At 31.1% G+C, this 17,578-nt stretch overlaps 2 protein-coding genes across 4 annotated transcripts in view; both read right to left on the bottom strand.

Annotated features, from left to right (window-relative positions):
- Positions 1 to 90: 90 nt before the first annotated feature.
- On the bottom strand, positions 91 to 2,792 carry LOC110995967. The gene is made up of 2 exons (XM_022263432.2): positions 550 to 2,792; positions 91 to 294 (listed from the first exon to the last, which is right to left on the bottom strand). The coding sequence occupies exons 1-2, from the start codon at positions 2,620 to 2,622 to the stop codon at positions 166 to 168; spliced, it is 2,202 nt and encodes a 733-aa protein (XP_022119124.2). The 5' UTR covers positions 2,623 to 2,792; the 3' UTR covers positions 91 to 165.
- A 511-nt stretch (positions 2,793 to 3,303) lies between these two features.
- The window catches only part of LOC110995981 (transcription factor AP-2-epsilon), a 51,606-nt gene continuing 37,331 nt past the window's right edge, over positions 3,304 to 17,578 (bottom strand). For all 3 annotated transcript variants that reach the window (XM_045632756.1, XM_022263450.2, XM_022263448.2), the window contains 6 exons: positions 16,621 to 16,675; positions 12,946 to 13,132; positions 7,932 to 8,050; positions 7,203 to 7,345; positions 6,480 to 6,647; positions 3,304 to 4,940 (listed from right to left, as the gene is read on the bottom strand). In XM_045632756.1, coding sequence (XP_045488712.1) covers positions 4,833 to 4,940; positions 6,480 to 6,647; positions 7,203 to 7,345; positions 7,932 to 8,050; positions 12,946 to 13,132; positions 16,621 to 16,675 — 780 coding nt within the window. In that variant the 3' untranslated portion in view covers positions 3,304 to 4,832. The remainder of the gene's footprint in view (positions 4,941 to 6,479; positions 6,648 to 7,202; positions 7,346 to 7,931; positions 8,051 to 12,945; positions 13,133 to 16,620; positions 16,676 to 17,578) is intronic.

Here is a 17,578-nt window from a genome sequence, read left to right as displayed (position 1 = left end):
ATTCTATGAAGAAACAGTTATTTAATTTTTTTAGAAGATTCCCTTGTACTTGATGTTTTCCATAGTCTGAGTTTGATCCCAGAGAAATACTGTTTTGGTTCAGAATACATAAGAAAGTATACTAATATTACTAATTTGTATAAATTAAAAGCTTGGGTTATGGGGCTAGTCTAAATAAAATGCATAATAAATCGGTAAATTCGCAATTATATTTCTTTGGAATGTGTTGTGTAAATCTAGGAAATCATCTCTTGTTCCACTCTCAACAAATTTCTTTATTTCCCTCTGAAGTGTCTGAAATTAAATAAGAATTGATCAATATTACATGTAACGCCAACTCTACCCCTAAGAATCACAAAGCTGCCTTGACAAAACAATTTTGGTAAACTGGATATCATTTTTCAATTTTAAAATTTAATTGATTAAAATCATTCCAATGTGTGGCCATAACAAAAGTCTAAAGAGAATAGTAGTAGTTATTATGAGGTTTAAGTTAACTTAGTTTGATTAGAGACAATATAATTTTCAGTACTAAGCTGAAATACCTACCTCCAGAGTAGTATATAGTGACCAATTTGCAAATAATTCACTGTCTAAGCCAGAATAATCATTGTATATTAAAGTAGAAAAAAAGTTGCGCATATCTAGAGCTATTTTAGGATTGGCACAAGAAACTTTTAATATTGGATTTAAAAAACCATCATTTATTATTTCTACTTCTGTTTTCTCATTTCCTACTAATAAATGAAGCGTTGTTTGAGATTTAATAAACAGTTCAGATGTTTGTTCATTTAAATATTGCCTTTTCCTGCTATGAAAATTCTTATAAAGGTCATTTTTAAGGATTGCTTTATAATTACTTGGCAGTTTTACATAAAAGACCCAATCATTGGTTTTTATATTTTCTGATTTTGTTATTTCAAAAAAAGTATAAAAATGTTTGATTGCGGTGTCTAAAATGGAGTCGCTAACATCCTTCATGTCCTGTTTCAAATACATGATATTTGATTTTTCACTAGATACTATAAAATGATCACATGTAAGTTCCATGGTTTTTTCATGTAAACTTGTCCACAAACTTTCATTCTCATCTAAAGCTCCTGGTATCTTTGCAATAAGTTGAACATAAGAAAATAATCTTTTAGTTAAATCCAAATTCTTTCTTTTTAATGTTACAACTATATTCATTTTTTTTAAATCATCTTCATGTTTAATAGTGTATGTTTTTATAATTTTCTCATTTGTTGATAATGTAATATGTATTCTGAAATCACCTAATAATCCAGAGAGTATCTCCTTAAAATCTTGCTCAGGATCCAAGCAAGATATAGTAATTAAAATAAAATAAATTTCTTTTTCAAAAATATCCTTAGGATTATCTGTTAATACAACCTTGTCTATATTTAGTAAATCTTCAAAGTTATCAAAAACAGTTGAGCTGTAGTTTAGCACTGTATCCATCACTTCATGCTTATTTGATAATGCTATAGCTTTTACATAATTCCTTTCTCTTTCTATTTTATTAATTAATATTTCTAGTTTATTAATTTCCTCTAGTAGTTTATTATAATACTGAGTCTTATTTAGCAACTGGTCAACTGAACAGTACTTTTCATTTAAATTTGGTTTTAAATAACATGATTCATCTTCAACATTCAAAATGTATATAAAATTGTGGTATGTTGTGCAAATAATTTGTTCTCTACATTTAATAATATCTTTAACTTGTTTGACAAGGAACTGTTTTAATTTTATATCATTAAATGGGCTTTCAGCCTTCCACAAAGTTAAGCCATCTGTATAAATAATGTTTTCATTGCATTCCAAGAATTTACATATACTTGTGTTTAAATGAACAATATCACAGTTTCTTTCCCTATTTAGTACAAGGCGAATTAAAGTTCCAGTTGTAAGGCCTATTATAATTTCAGGGTAGTTTCTATTCAATATTTTTAAGTCTGATATAGATGTAGCACAAGTATAGATTTGTAACAAATTTAGATCCTCAATTGATGAAGTAAATAGGCAACCAAAGACTGTCTTATCAAGAGAGATAATAATTAAATAATGATTGCTCCATGAACTTTTACAATTGAAAACTTCCTTCAGTATATCAAATTCTATTGAAGTTAACTTATATGGATATAATTGGGGTTTAATTTCTTTTGAAAATTCTTTTATCAAAATCTGCTTTAATATCTTAAAGTCTGCATCAACTTTATAGGTACATAGAAAATATGAATTATCTTTACATTTTAAACTTATCACATCATTATTTATACTTTTCAATGTTAATATGTTTTGATCTTTAATCTGAAAGTTTTGTTTAGGTCTTTTAGCTGCAGAGGTTTTGAATTTTAAGGAGACTTGATAAATATTGTTGTTATAGTCTAATGCTAAAATATAATTGCTTACTAAACATATTTCTTTTACTGGAAAATCTGGAGTTATGTGCTTAGCTGAATCTTCAAAGTCCAACCTCTCGTGAATAAATATCTGATACTTATTCCACAAGCATGTCACAGAGTTAGCCGCATTATAAACGATATTTAGGTTACCGGCTAATGTTTGCGGGTACTGAAAACACTTTCGGGCTAATTCTTCATCACTAATATTAATCATTTTAAAGTTTTACGCAATGTGAACGTTTTAAGTTCTGGTAATAAGGTCTATGTAACGTAAATTACTAATTATTCGGAATTTTTCATCTATTCCTCTTATAATTTTGAACGATATTCGTAAACGATCAAAAATCAAAATTCAAATTTCAAACAAGTAACTACACTAACAAACTTTTAGCTGTCAGTTACTCCGTCACAACGTCTTAATAAACGTTAAAACATGTGGTAAAGTCAACTGATAAATGACAGTTTATACTGTAAATCTTTGATTCTTTTTTTTTGGCAATTTGTAAGAATATGTTATATAGTTTTATTTATAGTTTATATTCACAAATTAAATGATTTGCACTAGTGTCTAGACGAAGATAGATTGCGGTAAACGTCTCCTACTTTAAGTTTCTTATTACAAACCCTATTCTAATGATGTAAGAATGCAGTTAAAATCACGTATTAGCCACACATAGTCGACTATAATTTGTGGGACGCAAGAACTTTTAGCGGACCTTGACTCGAAAGTCGAAATTCGACCCTTATATTTTTAGTAAAATTATGATATAAAAGAAGATTAGCGGTGCAGCGTTATTGTAGAGTACATTTTTGAATAATAAAACCCATCTCATACATTTTCTTTTAATTAAATCCTTTTTTTTGTAACATACATATTTACATATAACTGTTTCAAAATAACTTAAAATTAAAATCGAATACATCATAAACATTAAACAAAATTAATTTTTAATTCTTGGCACGTCACATTTTACTTGAAATAAATAATAAACGTGCTTGTTTAATAATGTGGAGTAGAGGAATAAACCTTCAAGCAAGACCACTTATTTTATTCTCATTACACAATATTTTTGTGTACATATTGTCTGTATGTGGGTATAAATGTAAAAGCTCCTTTAGGATGATATTACTATATGATACCTCTCCTTAAAACTGCGTTGTAACTTCGCTGTAAAATTCTGATATAATGTTTTTATATGTAGTTATTTTCTTAATTTATGCCTCCACGTACATAAACAATGCACAGATTAATAGCGATTTAAGTAGTTAGAAATATTGCCTTAAAATTAAGAATGAATAGAAGGTAATGACACATAGCAAAATATAAATTATACGTTGAGCAATTAGCCAGACGTGAATCGTGGTCACGCTAACTTATGTTCACTTATATAGTCAATATATAAAAATATTGAAGCTTTATACTATAAAACACATAGATGGCAATAAATAGATACACAATATCAAGTACTTTCATATTGAAGTCTCAACACAGTCTGTGAAAAAATAAATACTTGGTAATTTAATACACAAAAAAATGCGTTACTGTTTAGTAAACCATGATGTTGGAGTGACTATTGGACATAGCTAAGATACCTCTTGCAGGTTTCATTACAAATTAAATTAAAGAAATAATTAATTTACAAATTATTATTTTAAACATACGTAAAACACTCAGAATAGGTTAATATAACTTTAAAACTAATTGGCACACGTTCACAATGAATCTAGCAAAAACTATATCTAATTTAAAACTAAGGAGGTTCCAATGTTTAAATTAAGCGGATTTAAGACTGACTTTTTATTATTATCATTTAGGTGGAAAATATTCACAAATTAGTAATTTTAGTCCTTAAAAATATCTAAAACTGAATATATCCTGAATGTGAAAAAACGCTTCTAAAACAGTTTATTATCTTACTTTATTATGTACATTTACTTTGATATGTGTACTTATTGCGATGGCTCTCTGTTATTAAAATACTATTTCTTTGAAGAGAATACAAAACGGGGTTGCTCTTAGACAAATTACTGGTAACGGTACTGTGATTAGCCAATATTTTAATGACATGGTCAACTGACAAGCATAACACTACACACTTGTATAGCGTTACACTGCAACGAAAGAAGTAATTTGTCTCGGCACTTATAATAAAATGCGTAATTACATCTACTTTCTCAATCTATATTTACATAATTCTCACAATCTTGAGTATTATTATAATTGCACTTTATTTTTGCGGTATAATTAAAAAAGTACAGTTTATATATTTTTAGTTTTCAGAAGTGGTTTATAACTTAAAACGAAAACATATATAGTAACACCAATTTGTATAAATGCAATATGTAATTAAAAAAAATATCGAGATTGGCACGTTCTATACTGTTGTAATTTCACAAATACTTTCTTGTGGTGACGTCACACTGCTACTTTTTGATATCAGGGTCCATTTTAGTTTTGTCTAACGATGACGAAACCATACCGCTTTGTGGATATAATTTATCTAAATGCTTCAAAGACTCGTTTAAGAAGTTCTGAAATGAATAACATAAAACATTAAATAATCACCATAGTTTACTTATTGTTAAACTATCAAATCTTACTTAAAAAAAGGATTTGTGCTCATTCTGGAAAACTTTCATTGAATACAATTATTATTTATCTATGCTAAAGTATAAGTCTATACTAATGTGTCAAAGAGGATAGATTTATATTTTTATTAGTAATGTAAGTGTAATATAAACTTAAATATTTTTCAAAAATGCTTTCATTATTTCTGAACTACATGTCTATTTGAAATAGTATATTTCATTACAAGTGCGGAAAGCCTGTCATTGCAACGAGTTCCGACGAATGTCTACCCGAGCCGAGGCGCAGCCGAAGGTGAGGGTTGACAGTCGGGACAAGTTGCAATGACGGTTCCGCACGTGTACTGAACGACTATTTTTAATACAGTTGCGAAAAAATAAAGCAATTTAATTAAACTATTTGCTTTTTTTCTATTCTCTCTACGGAATAAATTCGTTGCACGTAGATATGTAGCGACTTATATGTTTCCGGTAAATTGTTCTCCGAAGCATTTTATGCAATTATACTGCGTTCGGGTAGTATTCATTCAAATAAAATATCGTCGAAATTACACATTCTGTGCAACAAATAACTCAACTCGAAAGAACATTTTTGGAAAATGGCGCCAACCGCAAAGAATATGAGCAAAGCTTGTTTTTTCTTTTCTTCACCCATTCTGGGTAGGCAAAGGGAACTTGGCCCATACAGCCAATTCTTCAGTAGACTATTTTTATTGAAAGAAAACCAAATCTAACTCATTGAGTCCAATCATTAAATCTGATATTTAAACAAATAGTAGCGTAGCACTCTTTTTAAAATATTTGCACGAATCATAAAAACTTCTGTGATTTTTTTAGTAAAAACTTCATGGTTAGTTTTTTCTTTTTAATATTTTTTTTATTGATATGAAATATAATAAACCTAACCTAACTTATTGAATCCAATTATTAGTAAACTTTTTAAAAATACGTATTTGCATATATTATAAAATTCTTTTTAATATTTTTTTAATTGATATGAAATGAAAAGAAACCTAATCGAACTTATTGAATCCAATTATTATAATATTTAGAAATCATATATCATAAAAACTTCTATGAATCTTTTTAATAAAACCTTCGTGGTTGGTTTTTTCTTTTTAATACACATTGTTTTGACAGTTGGCAAAGAAAACGCACGAGTGCGGGAATGGCAAAGAAAAAGCACGAGTGTGTAATAGCCCACTTTCCGAACGCTATACCTCCCTGCAATATGCCACTTTTTGAGCAACTGTATTAAAAAATTATAAAAAGATTATATTTTGAGGACCTTGTATAGAAACAAGCAATTTATATTGCAGCACTAAAGAAAATTAAAGTAATAAAAAATAAAAGAATCTTGAATTTTCCTTATATCTTATCTGTGGCGCAAACACAACCACAATTTTATAGTTTGATCTATGGTGTCTATTTTTGAAACTGAAAACGATACTATTTTTAGGGCGCCCTCTATTGCAAAATACACACCTGTATGGCAGTGAGAGCGGCAACAATGGCCGGTCCTCCAAAACCGTGCGAGATGAGCGAGAAATGCGTTAGATGTCGCTGTATCGCCGGTTCCAGGAGATGCGGCGGCCGAGTATTACAGAGTGGAGACCTATCTTGGTTTAGAAGATCCATTACTTCTTTGACAACCTGAAACGTAAAGTTAATAAATAAATAAGTAAGCGACGTATAAACATACGAACATTATTATGAATTAAAATCGATGTGTTGAATGCAATTTTAGTAACGTAGATTTTAATTATAAATTCATATTTTTATTAACTCGCACTTATTATAAGCAAATATTCTTTAATGTATAAAATCAAAGGGATAGCGGGGAAGGGTTGGACAATGGTGTCGAGGATGAGAGGCAAGTGGAAGAATTTGCAGGAGGCTTTCACTCCGTTGGAAGTCGAGTCCACGAATAAAAGCAATTTTTTTCTCATTTATTCTAGAATGTCACTCAAACATAATTTTTTTTTGTTTCGGGACTTGGAAATCATTTTTTATATTTGAACTTTGGCATATGGGGCTTAAACCGATTTTGACTTGACCTTAAATCTAATCTCGAAGCCAATGCATTTTTTATGTGTGAATTTTGACATATTTGACAGCGGTCTAGACAATATTGTGACCACACTAGTGTATCCTGTGACTCCATACTTTTGTTAAAGTAATTTAGTATATAAATGGAAAATATCTTACCTGCTTCGTGGCCTGCAAGAGGTCCCGCCTTCGTCTAGCGTCATGCTCTGCGTATTGTCTCGCGAGGTATTCCGCTAACGCCCGCGCAGGAAACTCTGTTTCACATACATAACCGAAGTCACGGGCTAAATGCACCGCTTCAGCTGTAAAAATAATGATTTATTCTTTAGCCAGTCATAGCTAATATATATGAAGTTGATGTCACGACATCTTTTCGTTTATTTACTTCAATAAGACAAATGAATTGGCCATTTCCATTAGACGTGGAAGTCGTTCTTAGGTATTTTTGACTCAAGATATAAAAAACTAAAATCTGGCATAGATAGACATAGACAAATAACTGAAAAATGTTTATCAATTTCCTTGGATTCAAAGAAAGACCGCTAAGCTTAAATACTTCTTTTCTCTTCACCCATATTACCCTCGACATTCGTTAATCCACAACTGAGCGTTATTTATAGGTAGTTTTTACTCTCTACTGAAGTATTTCTGAACCAATTCTACTTAGGGTCCTTCAAGAAAAGAACGTACCAATTCTTAAAAGCCGGCCGGCAAAGCACTCGCGAGCCCTCTGGCATTGAGAGTGTCCATGGGCGGCGGTATCGCTTAAGGCGAGCATCCAACTCGTTCGCCTACTGGACCTTTGGGACATTCATTAAGTGCTGACGGAGGATCATCCTTAGGTCAGAGAAAGCGCAAAAAATAAATAAATAAATAAAGTAAAATTACCTTCTACTAATGAAGTGAGCAGGGTCACGTTCGCGGCTTTCCGCCTCCCCGCTGGTAGGTTAAGGCCTATTTTTTCTAATTTCTCTCGTAATAAACGTCCGCCATTTTTGCTTTTTGCTCTGAAAATAAATAAAAAAAATTAAGGATTTGGATCATTTGAAAACGATAAATAAATTTTTATTTATAGTTATATTACAATAAAACTAATAAATTAAAACTATTATGAATAAGTATTACAATAGAGCGAGGAAATGAAAAATAAATAAAGTAATTGAAAGACTCATAAAAAGAAATGCAGATCAACTAATTAAAAGTGTTCTTACTTCTGCACTGTGTCTTAATTTTATTTTTATATTTATTTGTGACCCAATTCAAAGAGTAACTAAAAAACTAAATCGTCTATACTCCATTAACACATCAACTCTGTAAGTCGCGGGATTTGTCTAGTTTTATTTTTGTAACCGGAAACTTGAATGACGTGACTTCGCTACTGCCCACTTGGTTGAGTCACAGATAAAGATCGATTACTAAATTGATTGACGCGTAGAAAGTGGTCAAATGTTGCCCTATAAAAAAATCACTCACGCGTAATTGAAAATTATTATTCATAGGTGTGAAAACCTTATGTCAAAATTCCGAGTAAGAGACTGGTTTTGCGTTTACCATGGATTGTTCAGAGTAGTTGTTCGGATTATAAAGCTGAGTTTCATCATCGGACGATTCCACCCGTATCACATATACGTCCGTCGTTCGACAACTAATCGTTTTTAGGCGGTTTTTGGCGCGCACCACGACTATGTGGAAGCAGCTGCCAAAGCACATACTCGAACTAATACTTCAAGAAAGGAGCGCACCAATACTTAAAAGGCCGGCAACGCTCTGTAGCATTGGGAGTGTACACGGGTGGCGGATATCACTTAATATCAGTATGATACAAAATAATATAAGAATCGACTCATTTATATGACGAATAATATAAAATGAAATATTCCTTTAAAGACAAATTTGTACGTTTGTGTGGTAGAATATGCAAACTTACTATTGTACCATCATGAAATTGTATCATATTCTTTCAATAAATCATTATTATTATCAGGCGAGTCTCCTTTACGCAAAACGGATTGAGTTTGAGTCTAATTGCGAACAATGAGTCCACCTACCTACCAGGTGAGTCTCCTACCTGTTAAAAACGTCATTTAACTCTAGCAACGTGGTATGCGAAGTATAAAGTTTAGGATCCCTAAGTATTACATCATTATTTTACCGTACGAGTACGAGTTGACTGCGAACAAGAAGTATTAAATCATCAAAATTTATTAAAATAAATAATTTCAGTGGAGTGCTTTTGATAAAAAAAAATTACGACGCAATGTTTTTCTGGATTTGGCTGTTTGACCGCTCAAGCGTAGTCTACTAAAAATCATTAAAATCTTATTGAAATCTTTATGTATATTTTTCTCTATAACGTGTGTGTCATTAAACTCCTCTTCAAGTGCTGGACCGATTTGAATGATTTTTTTGTATACGTTTGGGTGGCACCCTGGATGGTTTAGATTCACAAATCAACCCGGCATATGGCGCTGCAGTCGATACCTTTTAATAATTAATATCCTAATCGCTTGAAGTATCATGCAGACCAACGTTTTTCTAGTCCGCTAGTCAGCCCCGAGAAATAGTTACTAGAGTTACAGAATTTATGATAAGTTTTATCTAATAGACAAATAAAAAATAGTAAGATTTATAACTTGTAAGCTAAGTTGATTTAAAACTAACAATTTATTTCATAACGGTACATGTTTATTAAAATCAAACAGCCGTGCTTTATTCTGATTGATAATCAGAATCGATACTTTCATATTAATACATCGATAGCTTGTTAAAAACCGATTATCCCGTCAATCTTTTATTTCGATTTTCTATTGATTCTAATTTCAAATGAATTACCTCTTTACCGACAAGTAACACTCGTTACCGAATTTTATTTTTAAGATTTTCTTGAAAAGAATGTGTAGAATGCAAGTTCCCAATGACCATTAAATTATCATATACCGGGTATTGAAAGAAAATAATTTGGGATAGACTTCGCCAACTAACGCCAAATGAATTGGTATGAAAATGGTCACGTGACCAAGTTAATGTCATTCTCATACAAATTCCTTCGGCGGTGGTAGACCACGCCAGTCGAAAATTGACTAAATCCTGCCTATGAACAAACATCAAATGTTTATTGTCAATTGTCATCAATCATTATTCAAGAGAAGAAAATCTCATGTTTAATAGTTTTAAGCAACCACGAACAAAGTAAAAAGTTTATTGTGTTCCAATTTAAAATAAACTTATTAATTAGAATCCATCAAAATCTAAGAAGATGAAGCAAAAAGCAAACCAAAGAGAACCCACAGGTAGCAAAATAACCGTTGTTCTTAATTTGTTTTTGTTTACAAAAAGTTCATGACGAGATCGAATTCATTACAACCTCCTTTCAGGAATAATTGGCTGTTTCGTACTCTTTGGCGATTTAAATTAGATGGCGGGTCCTATTATGATAACAAAAATTATATCGAATGGTACGACTGTTTATATGATATAATTATCGTACTTCCATATTGTACCTGATTCTGTTCCATATTGAATGCATCTGATAGATTTTTTTTATTTATAATTATTTTAAAACATGTTCCTACGATAAAAAAAATAAATAGACTGTTTAATTGTGCTGTAAATAAGTATTTTAATCATTTCTCATTAACAAATTTATTATTAAACTTGCATTCAAACTTTATATACTTCCGTAAAATGTGCTACAAGATTTATGTTTAGCCTAAAATTTTGTAACTCGCACTTACAAAATAAATCCAATAAATACGCAGTAACACGATGCGATAAAAATTGCTACGTAAAATATCAGGCATGTGAGAATCAGGCCCTAATAAAAACCGGCGCGTGCGCAACTTGCAAATAATTAAGATGCCAAATAGTCGGTTAATGTAGCGAATTGAGTCGATTTGAACCCGGTAATAATGGGTTTTCATTATGCTTTTCCCAAATATATACTATATACTATACTTTGGTTAAAGAAAAATAAATGTATAAATATGTCAATTGCTGTTGTGATGGTCACGATGGACCTCGGAGTTGTTGAGTCGGATTACCATAAAATATTATCGTATTAAAAGACTAAGGGCCTGTTTCACAATGTCCGGATAAATTCCAAATAAGCTATTTGTTTCTTTCGAATAATTTATGTGTTGCATAGCTATTTGGCACTTTATCCATACATTGGCCCTAAAAATGAAAAACGTATTTTGACATTTTTAAATTTAGAATATCAAAAGTATAATGTATTCCTTTCGAAAGAAAATGCTGAGTATCACCGGAAATCAACGGGTTCTTATTTTAAATAAAGTTTGACAATTAAAAATATTGTTTAAAAATGTAAATATCGAACGTCATTCGTTGGCGCGATAATTAGAATAATTCTTAGAATAATGAAAATGATGTTACACGTGTCTATGGACAGTCTATTATAATTCTAGTAGCAATTACTGCATTCCGAGCCGCCCGACAATTACCTCGTAAAAATTTGATTTCAATTAAGCAATGCCGAATTTAAATTCAATTTGCATATAAATAAGGTTTATTGGTAAAGAAATAATCATATTTTAAAGTGGTTTTGATAATATTGTCTCAAGTGTAGGATATCAAAATTTTCATCTAGATAGACTTTTTACCTTCGTTGAACCGTCCTAGGTTCTAACGCTACTATTCCTAGAATGTTTATGTGAGCTTATAAATTTCCCCTGAAATTAAACCCTTCAGTGACAGCTTCGCAGATATATATATATATATAAAACAATATTTCTTTATACTTATTTAACAATATGATTTTATTATTTATAGATGATAACGCAATGCCCGTTAGCAAACCTTTTTTCCCTAAATATATAACTCAGCGCCATATTTGTTACAATGTTCGCGTTTGGGAACTTTCTAATAATCAGGTATTATTTTTTAAAGAAAACTCTTTTTCACCGGACTGAAGCGATGTATTATTGTAAAGTTATAATTATTAAACATAATTTTCAATTTTTCCGACATGGTTTTTGCGACAGCTTGCGTGGTCACGGTAAAAAAGGGTTTCCTTTAAATGTGTAAAAGGTATGTTAATAAAAGACAATACTAGGTATTATTTTCTTTAGCTTGGTAATTTTGACAGCTCTCAAGATGAAATGTATTTTGACATTAGGCCTGGGAATAATTATGTATATTATATGCGTATTATATCGTCTAAACATAGAGAAATATCGACCATAAAATATTATATATCATTCTCATATTTTTGCCATTGACATAACTGTAAACTGATTTAAAAAACTCTTTTTTTTTCTATTTGCATAGGCACTCTCGACCGAACATAATTGAAATGGCAGAAGCCACAGCTTCGCTAGTTAAAATGGATCATGTCTATGAAACCACAGACAAAAACTAACTGACCACTAAATAAACCTATCAGATCAAATAAGTCAAATCATATACCGTACTGTGTTGCAAGCGCAAAAAATGTAAGTGGTAATAAAACGTGGAAATGTGGCTGCGGGTAACTGTATTGTCTAGAAAAGTATTAAGTTTATTATATAGTTTATCAGAGCATACTGATAAAAGAGTAAGATCCGGATATAGTTGGACCCCTAAACTTTGAAATCGATTTCCGTTACTTTTTACAATTTAATTTTTAGTTGATTTTTTTTATCTCTTCGTGAATGTTATGTTAATTAATATAAGTACTATATATATTGTATTTCATTTTCCTTGTACCAATGTATCAGTGTTTTACTTTTGTAAATACATGTAAATATATGTGATGTACATAAATACTAAGCTATACTTTCCATTGACACAAAAAATAAAGAATAATAATAGCTAATGACACTTTGACTCTGTTGTATTACGTCAGACCCTGGCTTTTTCAGTTTTTACGGCCAATATTAAAAGTACTACAGATAATAATCCTCACCTCCGTAAGACTCCTCCTAAGAGCGACGCGTTGAGGCACTCTGGGGGAGATAGCCTTCGTTGGACCTCAGCAACTGTCACTTTGTACTTGCTGGTTGAAGAGAGAAGTGACAAGCGTCCGGGCACAGAGCAGAACACGTCGTTTGGTGCACATGACCCTGCGCTTAAGCCATCGCGGCCTTTCATCGCTGCGAAAACAAACTCTTCATAAAACAAAAATAGCCAATTTAGTAGTTGCAATATAAATATTATTTACTTATCATATATAATTTACTATAATACACATTTACGGTGAACACTGTATTGTTTAAGAACGTAACGTAATCCTCGATAAATAGACTAATATATCATACGAAAATAGATTTTTCAAGTTAAACGAAGTTCCTGTGGTAAACGATATCAAATAAACATTTCAAACGGAATTCAGAAGATTCTACTGATTTCCAACCTTGAATAACAATGACAAAGGTGATATTCTGTAAGAGGTTCTGTTTTTACAGTAAAACAGTTTGTAGAAGAACGTAATAGCCTCGATACATGGAAAAATATATAAGTAGGTAAGTACTAAGTAGTTAGTTTAACTAAAATTCGTTAATAAGTCTAAGTAGTATATAAAGTAGAAATAAGATAAAATGTAACATATAAGATTGTTAATAAACTATATTTATTTAATTTGGTTTGGTTAGGCTATCAAACATTTCAAGTTTGTAATTTAAAATAAATTTAAAGGGAGTTCTGTGTGATTACATTTTCCTATCTACGTCACGCTGTGGACCGGATGATATAAAAATAAGGCACTACATAAAAATGATATCAGAAAAATTATGATTCTTCTTTTTTTTAATATAGGCAAGAAACTTTTTGTGGAAAGTGCTCGAAGTCATAAACAAGACAATCCGAGGGACGATGTCTACGGATATGCTATGAGCAATATATACATAATATTAAGTTTATTTTATTAGTCTCTATATAGATTATTTTTTTGACATGTGACTGTGCATTTGACACTCCAAATCCCAAACGTCGACGGTGTCTGGCACAGGTGATCACCTACCTACCTACCAGCATTAATAGGTTTTATTGTATATGTAGATTTAAACAATCATATTACCTATGAACAGTTACTATATTTTATTATATTAAGAAATAATTTGAATTTTATAAGGTTAATGAAATAGAAAAATACGGGTGATTACAGAATCCCCAGTGTAACCGAACAATGGATTTACGAATCCAGCCACGCCCCAAACAAGCGCGCAGCGTGATTGCTATTCACATTGTAATATTTCATATGGTAACCCTAATACAATAAACATTACTATGTCATTAGTACAGGCACCATGCTGACTATTTAACACCGCATTCTGACATTAGCCTTTAAAAATATCCCGCCAATTATTTTGTCAGAGTTGCCATTACAAAAAAATGTATTGTGATGGTGTGTTCAATCAAAGTTATTTTTGTATTAAAACTCTTAAAGTCACATAATTGTTATTATTCCTTGTGTTAAGCAATAGAAGCTCGGGCTCTTTTAATTATCAATATATTTACAAAATATATACATAAAATCTGTAGCGTAGTAGCTAATTGAAAAATTTGTTGAAAAGTTTGGTTAACATAATGTTTATTCGTGTTTAGTAAAAAAACTTGTAGCAGATTCTCATTGTAAATTTTTACAAGAGACTGTTACGTTACCGTTTTGTTTTACGGGAAACATCGTAATAGTAGGCAAAAGACGCCACGCGGCCATCCCCTGCTCTGATCTGGGTTTAATTTTCGGAAGTCAAAATACCATCCGTATCACAACTGAGCGTTTTAAGACAGTTTGTGGAAACAGCTGATTTTTTTGATATTTCCGCACCGATTCGACTTACGCCCAAACCCAATAACATGTAGATATCAATCCATTTCTGATCTGAGATAGACATCTTAATCCAAATATTGACAAAAGTGTGCCAATAACCAATCGACGGATTGTAATAGCCAACTGTCGATACAACCTATCCGTGTTGGTCGGATCGGTATATTATATGGATGAAAATGACAGTTCAACTGAGTGTAAACCACTATCCTGTCTTAGGATTTTAACTTACACCACTTTTTAAAATAATTAAAAAGCTATTTTATATGTTTTAAACATAGACATGTATATTTTAATATTATTTCTACGGTTTTATTAACTTTATTTGGTCTATAATGATTATAATATATGCGTGTAAAGTGCGAAGAGATTACATTCTATTCATCGCCAAAAATGGATTGTCTTCGTAGGGTTTGGTTATTGGGATGCAGATAGGAGATCCATTGACTGTCACGGTCTGATCTCAGATTGTTGTCAATCTGAGATAATGAATTTATTATTGGGTTCGGGCGTAAGGGTCCTTCAAGAAAAGAGTGTACCAATTCTTGAAAGGTCTTGAGTGTCCATGGGCGGCGGTATCTCTTCATCATCATCCCCTTCCCGCTTGTCTCCTATTACAATTAAAAAAGCCTTTGTGTGTTGAATGTATCGACTAATTTTATCCCAATTTGTTTGTATGTGAGAACAGGGCTTAGTTTACATTTTCTAGTAGTATTACGAAATTAGATTTTTAAAATTGGAAATGGTATCTTGTCCAAACGGTATACAGTAGACATTTTGTATTTGGCACAGTTTATATCTGAATCTGCTATTATAAAACATAGACATGTCCGATTAATACTGGCGATAAAAAAAATAAGTAGCATCTCATTTCCGCATCCGCTAATCAAATGGATGATCGATTGTCTATTCGATATTCGCTTGTTCAATCGATACATGTATCCGATAGCTATTGTACAGAACCTAATTACAGTTTTATCTATGAGGTCATCATTTGATAAGTTAATAACATGTACTTGTGAAGCGGAATTTAAATTACTATCACAGTAGTTCTATATTTGAATTAAATCTATGCCTAATTGACCAAAGACAAATGACTACATTCTCTATTTCGTGCTACAGAATATAATTAACTTTGCTTAGTAAAAAAGATAACTTGTGCCCGCTAGCTAAACGGGCTAGGTCTGGATATCCATAGTTTCTCCCTTCACTTTGAAATTTTCCTTAAGTTTTTTATTTCTTCGTTTATATTATGTTGTTATGTTTTTTATTCATAGTGTTGTCTTTCATTAACATAGCTTTTACACATTTAAAGATAACACTTTTTACCGGATTGAAGCTATGTTAATACAGATAATGTAACTTTTTCTACAGCTGTGATACTTTTTAACATTCAACACCTTTTGTCTTCAGTCACCGTGACCACGCACGCTGTAAATCACGGGAAACGTCGGATAAATTTAAAATTATGTTAAATAATTATAGGTTTAATAATACATAACTTAAATCTGGTATCAATGGCAACTTTTTGTAAATATATAAAAGAAAGTGATTTTACAGTATATTTGATTTCGTACCTCGGTCCCAGAGATTTTGAAGTTATATATTTATTTACAAAAAATCATACACTGTCCTTACAATAATATGATACGATAATGTCGAAAAAAAATATAAATATATTATACACAGTATAGCTAGAACTCCCTCTGCCAACATATAAACATGTCGAAAGTGTCAGAGACAGCGTTTATTAAAGGCAACGTCTTTGTTATAAGTATTACATACGATTTCATTATTAATACAACATATACTTACATTTTAATAAGGGTAAGTCTGTCATGAATCCCGTGGTATCATCCATGCCAGCATTCTGAAAAAAAAAAACAGTTCATTTTTGTAAAGCTTTTGAGTTTTCATGTATCGGCGCTAAATTTAAAAAAAGAAAACAACCACAACGCACAGAAATCTGATAGTTTATTTTGTATTCCAATCTTATATTGACAGTTTAGTTTTCCCGCTTTTTTCCCACCATTTTATCATCGAAGTGAGAAATGAGAAATTTCTCAAACATTCCTTGAGCTTTAATTTACTTGGCTTATTAAATTCTTGGCAATATATGAAAAGGGTATTTTTATAGAGCATAATTGTGTTATGGAATTTGAAATATGCCATAATAGTTTTCGGTATTTTGAAGGGCCGATACACCATCGATTATAATGAAATTAGAATTTTTTCTGCCGAAAATAGGTTTTAATTCATTGCACAGAACATGTTTTCGTTACATTTAATACTGGCAGTATATAATTAAAATAGTAAACCTGATAAAAAAAATACCATTGTGAGAGAATGCTTCTAAATTTAAATTTAGTGCAACTTGCAACTATAGCAATGAGAACTAGCAATAATGAATGTATCACACAATACATTCAGTATTTTCCTCTCATATTTAATTCAAAAACCATACTCCCGACATCCTGTCATCACTATAATTTAAATGAAGAAATTGTGTATATAAAAAGGAAAGCCAGTTGACAAACATAATGAGCCAAATTATATATGATTTTATACGCAACTCTTTAATCAATTTAATGATATACAATCGAAGCATCAATTGAGATACACTAATTTTATTACCTACACTTTGTCATTACAAAAGATTTGTTTAAAAGATATTTCACTTAGTTTTAACGACTATTATTTCTCTAACACTAATTCATGTATATAAAATAAAGTCTGTATAAGATTTTCGTAGTTTTTGATTTGTTGTATTTCT

The sequence above is a fragment of the Pieris rapae genome, chromosome 20 (genome assembly GCF_905147795.1).
Source record: "Pieris rapae chromosome 20, ilPieRapa1.1, whole genome shotgun sequence".
NCBI lineage: Eukaryota > Metazoa > Arthropoda > Insecta > Lepidoptera > Pieridae > Pieris > Pieris rapae.
Note: the sequence above shows the minus strand (reverse complement) of the source record. Positions and strands in the feature narration are given on the sequence as shown.